Source organism: Triturus cristatus, chromosome 4_1 (genome assembly GCF_964204655.1).
Source record: "Triturus cristatus chromosome 4_1, aTriCri1.1, whole genome shotgun sequence".
Classification (NCBI taxonomy): domain Eukaryota; kingdom Metazoa; phylum Chordata; class Amphibia; order Caudata; family Salamandridae; genus Triturus; species Triturus cristatus.
This window is the reverse complement of record NC_140585.1, coordinates 932,248,674-932,260,810: the sequence shown is the minus strand read 5'-3', so window position 1 is coordinate 932,260,810 and position 12,137 is coordinate 932,248,674. Positions and strand designations below refer to the sequence as shown.

Sequence of the window (12,137 nt, the reverse complement as noted above, 5' to 3'; positions counted from 1 at the left end):
TGGTCCCTCTAATTGTGCTTTCCTTGCATCTGAGGGCATGGAAAGGGTCAAGCAAGAAACTGACATCGACATACAAGGGTGGCTCTTATATTCGGCTCTGCTCTGTCACTTCTGGGGCAGAACAAGACCAGTGCGGAGCCACATGACACCACCTAGTGGCACACAGGAACACTGCTGTGAAAACCTATGGATCCATTCTAGTGCCTGATTAATATTCTAAAGGTGAGCAATCTGTGGTTAGGTAGAGTATGTACCATAAAGACAGTTACCAAAGAAACGTAACGTCTTCAATATTGCACCTGTTACAGTGCTGTGTGGTATCTTGTCCTGTTGAGATCAAGGAGACTCTATGGCATGACTTACCAAAAGAGTTCAGTTTTCCCAGACTCCAACTCCAAATATTAATCATTGTGGCTAAAGAAAATTCCAACTTGAATACTTCCATAGATGTAAGTAGCTTTGTCAACTAGCATCTAAATCCAAACTAAAAACGTATGAAATGGCTGATATGTAGTGTTTGAACCTCATTTCACACCATGTGCAATCTGCTTTAGCTAGTTTTTTAATAGTATCATTCATAATGTGAAATATATGATAGTCATGAACTTACCCATTTTTTACAACATATAAAATAGTTTGACTAGGAATTTATTATCCCTTCTTATTGCAAACTATTTCTAGTGTTTGATCACTCACAGTTCTCAAGCTTTAAAGTGTGTCAGCTTAGAGTCTAGATCTAGGTTTCCATCATTTGGAATACGCTCCTCCCTTCTTGCATTTAACATCTGACAGATTCCAGAGAATTTGAACTAATGTGCTTGTTTCTGCAAACTGTTGACTTGTCCCCATTTTTCATTTTCAGCGTCGATAAGCTACCTCTCTACTTTAATCTTAAATATCTTGCTACCTACCCAAGTCCTGCGAAAATTGTGTCTTTTTTTCCACTACTCGACTTGTGAAATTGACTGATGTATTGTTTCTCTTATAGCTAACCTCTGTAACCTGAAGTGATACATTGTTTTACGTCTAGCCAGCCGATGTGACTGAAAGTACTATATTGTTTACTCTCAACCAGCCTATCACTAATAGGGATATCTTGTTTAACCCCTTACCGCATGTGGCACAGATTGATGTAAGGTTTTTCCCCTGGGCAGTCAGCCTACATCATGAAATAGTTTTCCCAAGGAAGCACATACCCCAGTGATCTCCTCTAGGCAATCTGTGTTACTGAGAACAGTGTATTGTTTTACTGCTGTTAAGCTTGTATCACTTAAAGTGATTAATGGTCTTTATCCTTGATTTTCAGACTCGTGGTAACTCCAGACTGCGACGTTTTCTGCAGTATCTTTTCTATTCACGAACAAGGACTCCTCTGCTGGTCACTCTGTATTTGTTGACTGTACACATCCTCCTCTTTCTGTGTTTTACACGCCGCTTATGACATCTCCAAGACCCACACACTATAGATAAAGCCCTACCCTCTTATCTTTCCTTAAAAATGTTCCCTTACTCCACCATTCCTGACAGTGAGTGAACAGTCCCCTGTCTAATGGTGTTGGAGAAGACCAGTCTAAATGGAAATATGAACTTGCACAATTAGATACCGATGGATGGATGGAGAAAGAGATTGGATGAACTCAGGCGGAGAGCTCAGAATTGGGAATGAGCATGCAACACTTAAGCCTTTCGTAGAGGAAACACTCACCCATACTGGATTCAAATCCTGATCTGTTGTTTAGTTTGATGTGCTGTGTCTCGAACCATCCTTGGGGCAGTTCTCTAATGCTTAGCCCATGCCACCATTAGCACAAAGCAAACGTGTGTGCAAGTTGGCTTGCAAGTCTGTTCTGAGTCATTACACTTTTCATTGCCCGAGCTGTGTGCAGTATTCACCCTGGAGACAGTTTTCCGAAGCAAAAACTGTTATTAGTGGAACTGCTTTTGGGGACTTAATCATTGGGATAAAATTGTACACTTGTATCAACAGGAGTATGTTACTTTCCCTGAGGCATGTGATACATGGCACACAGAATAATATGGCTGCAGCTATAGCTTGAGGCACTTGAAAGCTACTTACATTGTGCTGCAGCTGCATATGATATCCCTGATTGATAGCTGTTAAGAGTTTGGGGCTCCTTTCATTACAAAAGGGGTCGGTCAGAGCTGGTGCACAAAGAACTATGGCACTGTGTGGTTGCCAAGGTCTGCATGGATATTTTTGCAGAATATAATCTGGTTGCATTTGGTGCCTGAAGATTGTAAACGCTGTTTGCAGGAGGTTGTGGATGCATCCGGAACGCGAGGTATGTGCTGCATGGGGTATTGTAGCTCATGTTTACATACTGTACAGCAAGTATTTCAGAGCACATACACCGACAACTGTGTCCCAATCTTGTGTCCAAATTATATGTGAGACCAAATGCGTAGTACGTTTGGTTACATCCAGTGCCTGAGATGTCTGAGAGCTCATGCACAGGGACCATGGCTACATTCAGATGCCAGTACATTTGCAAGATGGCACAGAGAATTGTAGCTGCTTTTTGTACCCAGGGCCTTCCTGTGAGTCTGTAGTTGCATCTGGTACTCGTGCGCAAGGGGCATTCTCTGTTTCTAGTTAGTAAGATATATCTGGAGCTCCTCTGTAGTGGTGGTGGGTATCAGTAGGTGCCTGTGGTGTATCTGAGACTTGGTGCTTAAGGAGGCGAGATATGCAGTACTGAAGGCTTGTATGTAAACTCATTTGTAAAGGGTTGTGGATGTATCTGGCTCCTCAATTGTATGTGAGAGCTTGTGCACTGAGATTCATGGTTGAATTCAGTTCCTGATTCTAAGGGCCCGATTTAGACTTTGGCTTACTGGTTACTCTGTCACAAATGTGGCAGATATCCAGTCTGCCATATTACTCATGCATTATATCCGATGGCACTTGTAGTTAGGTCAACAGAATATCCTTCACGTTTGTGGCGGAGTACCTGCCTACCAAACTCTAAATCAGGCCCTAAAGCCGTTGTCCCTCTGTGTGAGCTTGAGAATCTGGTGGGTTGTTCTTGTCCACCTTTTATGGAACCTGGGAAGAAAGATTGTTGCAACTTTGATGACCATACTGACATTCTTAAATCCCATGCCTGGGGCTTGTGGAGTTCTTCTTACAAAATGGGAAGTGGAGATCTTAACAGGGAAACTTTAACTAAATCAGGGTATTTTATATTTTTTTACAAAAGAGATCTGCAGTCTTATTTCTGTGGACTCACTAGGTTTGGGCTTGAACTTTCTTTGCACTCAAAGGAGAGGCATTCTTTGGAGTGCAATTGATGTCACACACTTTATTGTTCATGTTTCATTCATTATAGAAAATCACTTCCACAATAAACACAGGATCACCTATATTTGGTAGGAAATCATAGACATCCTCTCTATGGGCAAGTAAACATAAGGGGTAAACTGTGCATTTCATCCAAGGCTTCCTGTCATAGTTTTTGTGGCTCTGGTCTCCTCGTAGAGGTATTGGAATTTATTCTGATTCCTTTACAGATGAGTATTACAGCAGATATTTATCTGGGCATATTAGGCTAGTGTTAAATGCCGGCTTAAGAGTGCTAAATTGCGCTATTTATTTTGCTTATGTTATAATTTGTAATTTTAATTCCTAGAAAATCGGAGGGACTGAAAATTCCTTTCTATGAAATGCAGGTGTATCTCACAGAAGCACAGTACCCTCTGGTTATTTTCCGCTTTTTCAGCTAGTTAATTTATAAGGGTTTATTGTTCAAAATGCTTCTTTCAAAGGCAGGAGGTTCATTTATTGTAGCGTGACATTCCTATGACCAAATAGGCCATTCAGTGTACACCAACTCCTGCGTATCCTTTTCTCAGACAGACAGTTACTGGCAGATGCTCTGTCTTCTCTAGGATGACACAGGATAGTCTTGTCAGATGCTTCTTTGAGGTGGCCACTGCTCAGTCATTCCTTTATTCCAAAGGTCCGGTTTAACTCTGTTCTGTCAGAAAACGTATTATCTAATAGGTCTTTCCACAATGAAGCAGAGCTCCAGTGGCTCAAAAGGCTTAGTACAATGCACCTTAATTTTAAAACATGCTAATTAAATGCAGGGGCTTTGCTTCCTTCAGTGTACTCTTCCATCAACCTCTCTAACTCGACTTGTGATAGGAGCTATTTAGTAAGGTGGTCAAAGTATGTTGTGTTCTACCTTGAACAGATCTATAGAAACAGATCTCAGTGTTCTGGTCTCCTGGCCAAGCCCCATGCTGATTTGCTCATCTCTTTATTTTTGACAATGCCAAAGTAAAAATAGGTGATCATGAGGTTCTTATTATTGAAGGCTTAAGGCTTCTGATTCACCCAAACCACAATAGTGACTGATGTTTTAATCTCCCTGCATATGCTTGCTCCAAGGACTTGTATATGTACCTGTCATTTCCATTTTGCTATATGGACTACAGTGCAGCCTTTTTCTTTTGTTCTGCATGTCACACCGCACTGTACTCATGGTTATGATTTAGATCCCTCTGTGGAGTTTGCATCTTGTTGTTCTTCTCTCCAAGGCATATATATCTCCTTCTGCAGAGATCACATCTTACTGCCCTGCCATCATTTAGACTAGTATCTCTGAAAGTCATAGTTTGTCGTTTGACCAAAACCTAATTAGGACTGTCAGTGGGGGGTCATTGCCCATCGCTGAATCAAGTTCTGTGTTAGGATTACAGTCCAGTGTCTGGCAACAGAACAGGTCTTTCTGTGGAAGACCTAGCTTACTGTCTAAACGCTAGGCCTCGGGGCTCATTGTCCACCATTAAGATTTATCTGCTGTACAGATCAAATCTTAGTGTTTGTCAATGAAACAAGTCTTATATCTGTCTATTAGTTAAACAGCTACTTCTGTGTAGACCTCAGTCTATTTCCCTTCCATTGTGTAGACTGCTTCTACAATGACTGTTTCTTCAATTTTCTTGTTTACTGGTCAGACCATTCATTGAAGATTATAACTTGCAGGTCACTTCATTGGTCATCAGGTTCAATTGTGAATATGAAATCTTTCGGTTCCTCCTTTTGTTACAAGGTCCTGGAGGTTACAACTAATTGTTTTGTATCAAACAAGAGCCATTGTAAAATGAACTCTGTATCCCTTCATTGGTCAGACCGGTGTTTCTTTAGAAGATGAACATTATTCATCTTAACAGTGGGCAGTTCTAAGGGACTTTATCAAGAACTGACGTTCAATCTGCATTTAGCTATAAGATTCTTCTGCAATACGTTGAGGGTACTTCCAGTTGAGAGGCTCTGTGTTGACACTATGGGCCTGAATTAGATCTTGGCGGTATGGATACTCCTTCACAATAGCGACTGTAGTATCCATACCGCCAAGACTGTGGTCCACCCACCAGATTTATATGAGGGGGCGGACCTTTGGTTTAAACATGGCGGAGATTACTCAGTCTTCACCATGTTTAGACCACTCTGAAAGTCTTGTGGAGTAAGGTTTTTCAGAGGCAGCCCTATAAATCCGCCCACCTAATTCACAGGGATGGAATTAAAGGTCAGTTTTCACTGCCAGGAAAATGCTAGCGATGATGGACTGAGAAAACAGCTAAATGCTCCCCTCGCCATGGGAGATAACTCCAACGGCGAGGGCAGCATTTTCCTTTTGTATTTTTATGTTGACTGAGCCATGCGCTAAACTTCAAAAAGCATTGACAGGAACCCCAGTGACATGCGTTAGAAATGACTGCCAGCTTGGCAGTCATTTCTAAATTTGGTGGGCGGAGTAGTCTCGGCCTGCCTGGCATTAGGTCCCCTGGAGATTACTCCATCCACCAAATTATAAACCTTGAGAGGACAGCCTAATCGCATAGTAATAGAGTGACACACTACATGATTTATTTGCTGTTCCAAAGTAAACCAATCCTTGTGCAGGTCTGCTAATCCTACTGTAAATGTTTCTGTTTATAATGAAGGTGGCAGTGTGATCCTGCAGTATTTTATTATATTATTAATGGTGACCAAATTGTTCATTTATGACATCCAAGATGACTCTATTCTGTATAGAATAAAAATATTTTTCAAAGTGTAGTCCTATGATCACAGAAAATATGCAACATGATTAATGAATTGTGATTATTCAGAACTGGAGTGACTGTGGTAGCTATGTAATTTAGGTTATTCTTACCCTGTCTGTGCTTAGAACTTTGGAGGCTAGTTTCTACAGCTGTAGGCAGACAGCAATGGTAAGTTTTCATATGACTAATATTATGTGGGATAGATAAAGGTCCATGCATCAGTATTGATAAATGATTTGCCATTGCATGATGTAGTACTCAGACATATGGTGACTGTCAATATAGCTTATACCTCTGGTGAGGATCTCTGTGACTGTATACTTATCAGTAGTGCCCACTGATGCAGCTGTAGTGATACTAAGGTTGACAGATCAGCCGGCTGATTCTGACGGATACTTCTAACCGCAGATTCCTCACCTTGTGAATTCACTCCTGAGCCAGACTAGAGATGGAGAATTTTCTCAGCAATTTACTCAGGCGTCAGTAGGTGGCATCATGCAGCTCTGTCCTTCCCCTGATGTGGCGTTGGGGCTCCTATATAGCCGCCACCTCCGCACACTGACATCTGGTGCGTTCTTTCCATTCCTACTGAAGCACATCCAGAATTCACTCTCTCAAATTCTGTCAGGCTTGACAGACTTTTCCCACACAAAAATGTTCTTCATTGTGCAAATAACATGCTTCCTCTAAAAAAGGCAGGTTTTAAGGTGTTCAAGAATTGCCCCAAACAAATGTTACTGAGAGACCCACATGAGGTCTGTCTCTGGTGTCCGGGCTCCAAACATGATTCAGTGTCATGCAACAAGTGTGCGAAGATGAACTCGAGGGCCATTCAAGATTTAAAGCTAAACTCTGCATCGTGGAGCACCATCGCAAAACGAAGAAGTCAAAGTCGAGGGTGTGGACAAGCTCTTGCTGCAAAGGCCGCTCTTGAGATCATTCATCTTCAAAGTCATGATCTTCAGGTAAGTCTAAGAAGTCAAAAAAACAAAAGTAGTTAAAGCACCGCTCCCCTTCGTTCCACCACTCCCACTGTGAAGAGTTGCACCACACCCTGGTAACCTCAAAGCAGCGAACTCTGTCTCCTTCCTCAAAACAGGCTCTGGCTCTTATCCGGATGATCCCCGACTTCCCCGGGCTATCGCAACAACTCCACAAAGTCGTGGGTGCCATGGATAGAAAATATTGTACCTGACCAGATCTATCTACAGCCCATTTGGATCCTAAAGATCTAGTCGTTTTTACTGGCAGCTGATTGTTTCCCCAACGCCAACTATGCCATTCAACCAATTCTCAGAGTCCGTCTCAACACCAGGCACAGTGACAAGCCCAATGCCATTTATGGTGCCATGACCAACGCAAATTTGAGTGTTGAAGCAGACACCAATGCAGAGAGGAAGCCGCTAATCCTTTCATCCACCACAGCCTCAACAAAGTTGTAACCACTTTGACAAAAACCCCTTCTGATACATTACCGCACCAATACAAAATACTTGACCCTGGTGATGACGACGAACAGTTTCTCTGATGACAACAACCAATTGTTCAAGGCATATGTGGCTGTCTATACACAGGCTGTGCATAATCCTGCCATCTAGTGTTGGGCCCGGGTAAGCGCACATTGTTTTTCTCAAATAAATCTTCTCGAGTCACTATTGTTGATAATGTACGTAGTCTTCAGCTCCAATGTTAGATTGTTTTCTTTCTGCTGTCTGGTTCGCATGTGTGTTACCGATGTCCTGATCGACACCATTGCAGTGTTCTCTCCTCAGTTCCTGTCAGTTCGGTATTGATTGCATCATCTCAACATTTGCAGGTTTGTTTGTGTAGAGATCGGTCCAAATTCAACCCCACATTTTGTTTTCGCGCTTCAGAGCGTTCTTTGTCTGTTTGCTCTGTGATCACCATGCCTTGCCTGAGATGGAATGGACACCCCTCCGCTACTGTCCTCAGTGTCGTGCGAAATACCCCTAGACTGATTTCTATCAGGTTTGCAATCTCTGCTTCTGTAGTAGGGGATCTCTGTTATAGTCATAGTCTAGTGAATAGTCCCGCCCATGTGCGTGGACCCCGGAGCAATAAAAAATAATCTCTAAAAGGTGACAATCATGCAGACCTGCATACACCTTTAAGAGAGAAGATAATGCAGCCTATACCCACAGGCTACACTGTCCAGTACTTCAACTAGAATTCCACCAACATCCACAAACAGCACTGCCTGTCTAGTTTTTCTCCACATAGGAAAAAACCCTGCCTCTACCAGCAAAAGCCTCTGGAATGATAGAGAGGAAGGGGTGGACAGACAAGCCCCATAGGCTGCCATTATGTGGCTTAGAACAGGATACTGTGCCTTTAAGAAAACTTTCCAGATTTCCAGAACTTTCCCCAGTATCCCAGAATGCCCAGCAGGTCCCATTTACTTTCAGTTCTTTTTTCCGGCTCCTGCTAGCAGGACCCTGGAGCATTGAGCTCTCCCCTTTTCAAGGGTTTATTTGAGATTTTGGCAATTTTTGTCACTTTTTCTTGTGCTTAGTAGCTGGTACTGTCAACATGCCTGGCTTGTTCGACAAGTGCCCGGAATGTGGTCGAAAGAAGGCTAAAACGGATCCACACGAGGTGTGCATAGGTTGCCTTCCCCAGTCCCACGTGCCTGAAAGGTGTACCATCTGCCACTCGTTCTCAGCCAGGACCCTGAGGGACAGAATGAAAATCAGGCTTCAAGTTCTGGAGGAGAGAAGACTGAAGGCACCAGGTGGGTCTGGAGGGGCTGATTTGGCCCATACTGAGGCCCCTGGGGGGCTCCCCAGGGGCAGGAAGACCAGTAAGCGCTCCCACTCCCCGTCGACGTCGAGGGCGGCGACGTCGAGGAGGATGACCACCGTCTGTTCGCCGTCCCCCCAGGGCTCTGGGGAGAAGCGGCGTCGACGATCGCCGTCGAGGGACCTGAATAGGCCGCCGTCGACTACATCGGCGTCGTCGGCGACGACGCCGTCTTCGGCCCCGTCCAGCGGTCGTCGTCGAGATCGGACCCGGCGTCGGCATTCGCTGTCGAAGGATCGCCGTTCGCCGTCGATGAAGAGGAGAAGGAGATCGACGTCGAGACGCTCGAGGTCGCCGTCGAGGCGAACATCGCCGTCGAGGCACAGGTCGCCGTCGAGGAGAAGGTCGCCGTCGAGGAGAAGGTCGCCGTCGAGGAGAAGGTCGCCGTCGAGGAGAAGATCGACGTCGAGGAGAAGATCGACGTCGAGGAGAAGATCGACGTCGAGGAAGAGAGAGTCACCGGAATCGGTGTACTCGGTGGTGTATACGCCTCCTCGGATGCCTCCGTCGCCACCTCCTCTCCCGCCTCCGCCGACTCCTCCTCCACCAACGCCACCACCGCCACCTCTGCCGCGGACGCTGCCTCCGCCGCCCCAGCCTCAGTCGCTGCCACGCACTCCTGTGGGCCCGCCGCCGGTTCCCCCGTGGTCGGTTTCCCTTCCAAGGTACCCGACTCCGCCGCAGGGGACCCCGAAGCCACGACGCCCGCGGTCGCCTGGACCGGCTAGACCGGCAGACAGGCCGAGGCCGAAGAGGTCGCGCTCCCGCTCTCACAGGAGGAGAAGGTCACGGAGCCGTGGACGGTCCTCGTCGGACTCAAGACGACGCCGTAGGAGGTATAGGTCCAGGTCGCGCACGCGCTCCTCGGACAGAGACCTTTCCCCGACGCTGTCGGACTCCCCGGGGACTAGGGTGTCTCCGGTGGACGACCTGGTCTCGTTCCAAGAGGTGCTGTTGCGAGGGGCTGCAAAGTTGGGTATCACGGTGACGGTTCCAACACCCACGACGTCCGTGATATTCGAGACGCTTCATAAGAAACACCTGTCTCGCCCCCTACTGCCTCTTGTACCAGGACTGGTGGAACCCGCGTTGGAGCTCACTCCCACGACGACGAAGGCCGCTCCCTCCAGGCTCATGAAAAAGTATAGGGCCCCGGAGTCGGATCCTTCCTTTTTGAGAGTGGACCCGAAGCCGGATTCGGTGATCGTGACGGCGGCAAGAAAACAACATGCGACCGCCCCGTCCTCCACGGTTCCACCTGACAAAGAAAGCCGCTGGCTGGATTCTGCGGGCAGGAAGGTGTGTGGGACCGCCGCCACCACCATGAAGGCGGCGAGTGCAGGGACTTTGTTGGGCCGTTACGACCGGGCCCTGTGGGAGTCCCTGCAGCGATATGCAGACCTACTGCCACGGGACAAGAAGGAGGACTTCTTGGAAACAGTGCGCGAGGGCATGCTGGTTTCGAACCAAACGATCAGCGCAGCGGCGGATGTATCCTTATTGGCCGCCCACGCCTACTGTCATGGCGTCCAACAGCGGCGTCATTCGTGGTTGCGCCTGACGTCCCTCAAGCCAGAGGCGCAGCAGAGAGTGGCCAACCTGCCCTTCTCGGGGGAAACCCTGTTCGGGAAGCATGCGGACGATGAGATGGCCCGCATGAAGGCGGAGGCGGAAACCCTGACGGCCGTCGGGTTGGAGAAGGCCGAGAAGAAGAAGCGCCCGTTCCAGAGGAGGTTCGGGTCTTCGGGCAGAGGGCGTGGGCAGGGCTCGGGACAGCAGTAGCAACAACAGCAGCAGTTCCGCAAGCCCTTCCAGAAGCGCCAGAGGGGTAGAGGAGGCCAGCAGGCTACTACCACGACCAAGGGCCCGGCCGGGTCTCGGCCCTGAGCGGCTACTTCCCCCTCAACCGTTACCCACTCCAGTGGGGGGGAAGCATTCAATTTTTTCTGGCAGAGTGGAGAAAAATTACTCAGGACAAGTGGGTGCTGAATATTGTTTGCAATGGATACAGTCTTCGGTTTACCAGCCCGCCTCCAGCGATTCCGCCGGTCAGCTCTCGATTCCAGCTGAGAGAGCTCCAGGCGGAGGCAGACATCTTGTTGAGAAAAAAGGCGGTAGAAGAGGTACCTCTGTCTCAAAGGGGAAGAGGTCTGTACTCTCGGTTCTTCCTCGTTCGCAAGAAGGACAAGAACGAGTTCAGGCCCATTCTGGATTTGCGACAGGCAAACAAATGGATTCGCAGAGAGAAGTTTTGCATGCTATCGTTGCACCAGATTTACCCTCAGCTGCAACGGGGAGACTGGCTCTGTGCCATAGATCTACAGGATGCGTACTTCCACGTGCCCATAGCACAGAAACACAGGAAGTTCCTGCGATTCCAAGTCGGTGCCAATCACTATCAATACACAGTACTGCCATTCGGGCTAAAGTCTGCGCCCAGGACCTTTTCGAAGTGCATGGCGGTGGTGGCGGCACACCTGCGGAGGAACAAGGTGTTTGTCTACCCGTATCTGGACGATTGGCTGATCAAGGCATCATCCTTCGCGGAAGCGCAAGAACACTGCCGATGGACGTGCGAGCTCTTGCACAAGCTGGGGTTACACGTCAACATGTCCAAATCGGTCACGACTCCAGTCCAGTGCATACAGTACCTGGGGGCCTCCATCGATACGCGGTCAGCAAGCGTGTCTCCTTCGGAGGAGAGACGGTTATCACTCCTTCGGAAGGCTCAGGACCTCAGGACTGCTCCATCGACGACAGTGAGGAAGGTGTCTTCGCTGCTGGGATCGATGGCCTCCTGTATCTTCCTCACGCCTCACGCTCGGCTACAGATGAGACCACTGCAGGAGTGTTTGGAGGATCAGTGGGATCAGAGGACAGGCTCTTGGGACGACAAGATACGACTGTCACTGCATGCTCTTCAGTCTCTGAAGTGGTGGTGTTCGGCGGAAAACCTCCTCAAGGGGGTCCTCTTCCACAAGGACATTCCCACGACGAGTGTCGTGACGGATGCGTCTCTCCAGGGCTGGGGAGCACATTCCGGGGACTTGCAGATTCAAGGAAAGTTGGCTGCTTTGGAATCGACGTACCACATCAATTTCCTGGAACTCAGATCTGTCTTCCTGGCACTGAAGGCCTTCCTTCCGTCCTTCCAGACCAACTCGCTGCTGATACAGACGGACAATACAACTATGATGTATTACCTCAACAAGCAGGGGGGGTCGAGATCGCGCACTCTGTCG

At 47.5% G+C, this 12,137-nt stretch overlaps 1 protein-coding gene across 2 annotated transcripts in view; it reads left to right on the top strand.

Moving 5' to 3' along the window:
- GOLGB1 (golgin B1) overlaps positions 1-6,088 on the top strand; it is a 315,045-nt gene extending 308,957 nt beyond the window's left edge. For both annotated transcript variants that reach the window (XM_085653794.1, XM_085653791.1), the window contains one exon: positions 1,307-6,088. In XM_085653794.1, the coding sequence (XP_085509920.1) occupies positions 1,307-1,441 (135 nt within the window). In that variant the 3' untranslated portion in view covers positions 1,442-6,088. The remainder of the gene's footprint in view (positions 1-1,306) is intronic.
- The last annotated feature ends 6,049 nt before the right edge of the window (positions 6,089-12,137 follow it).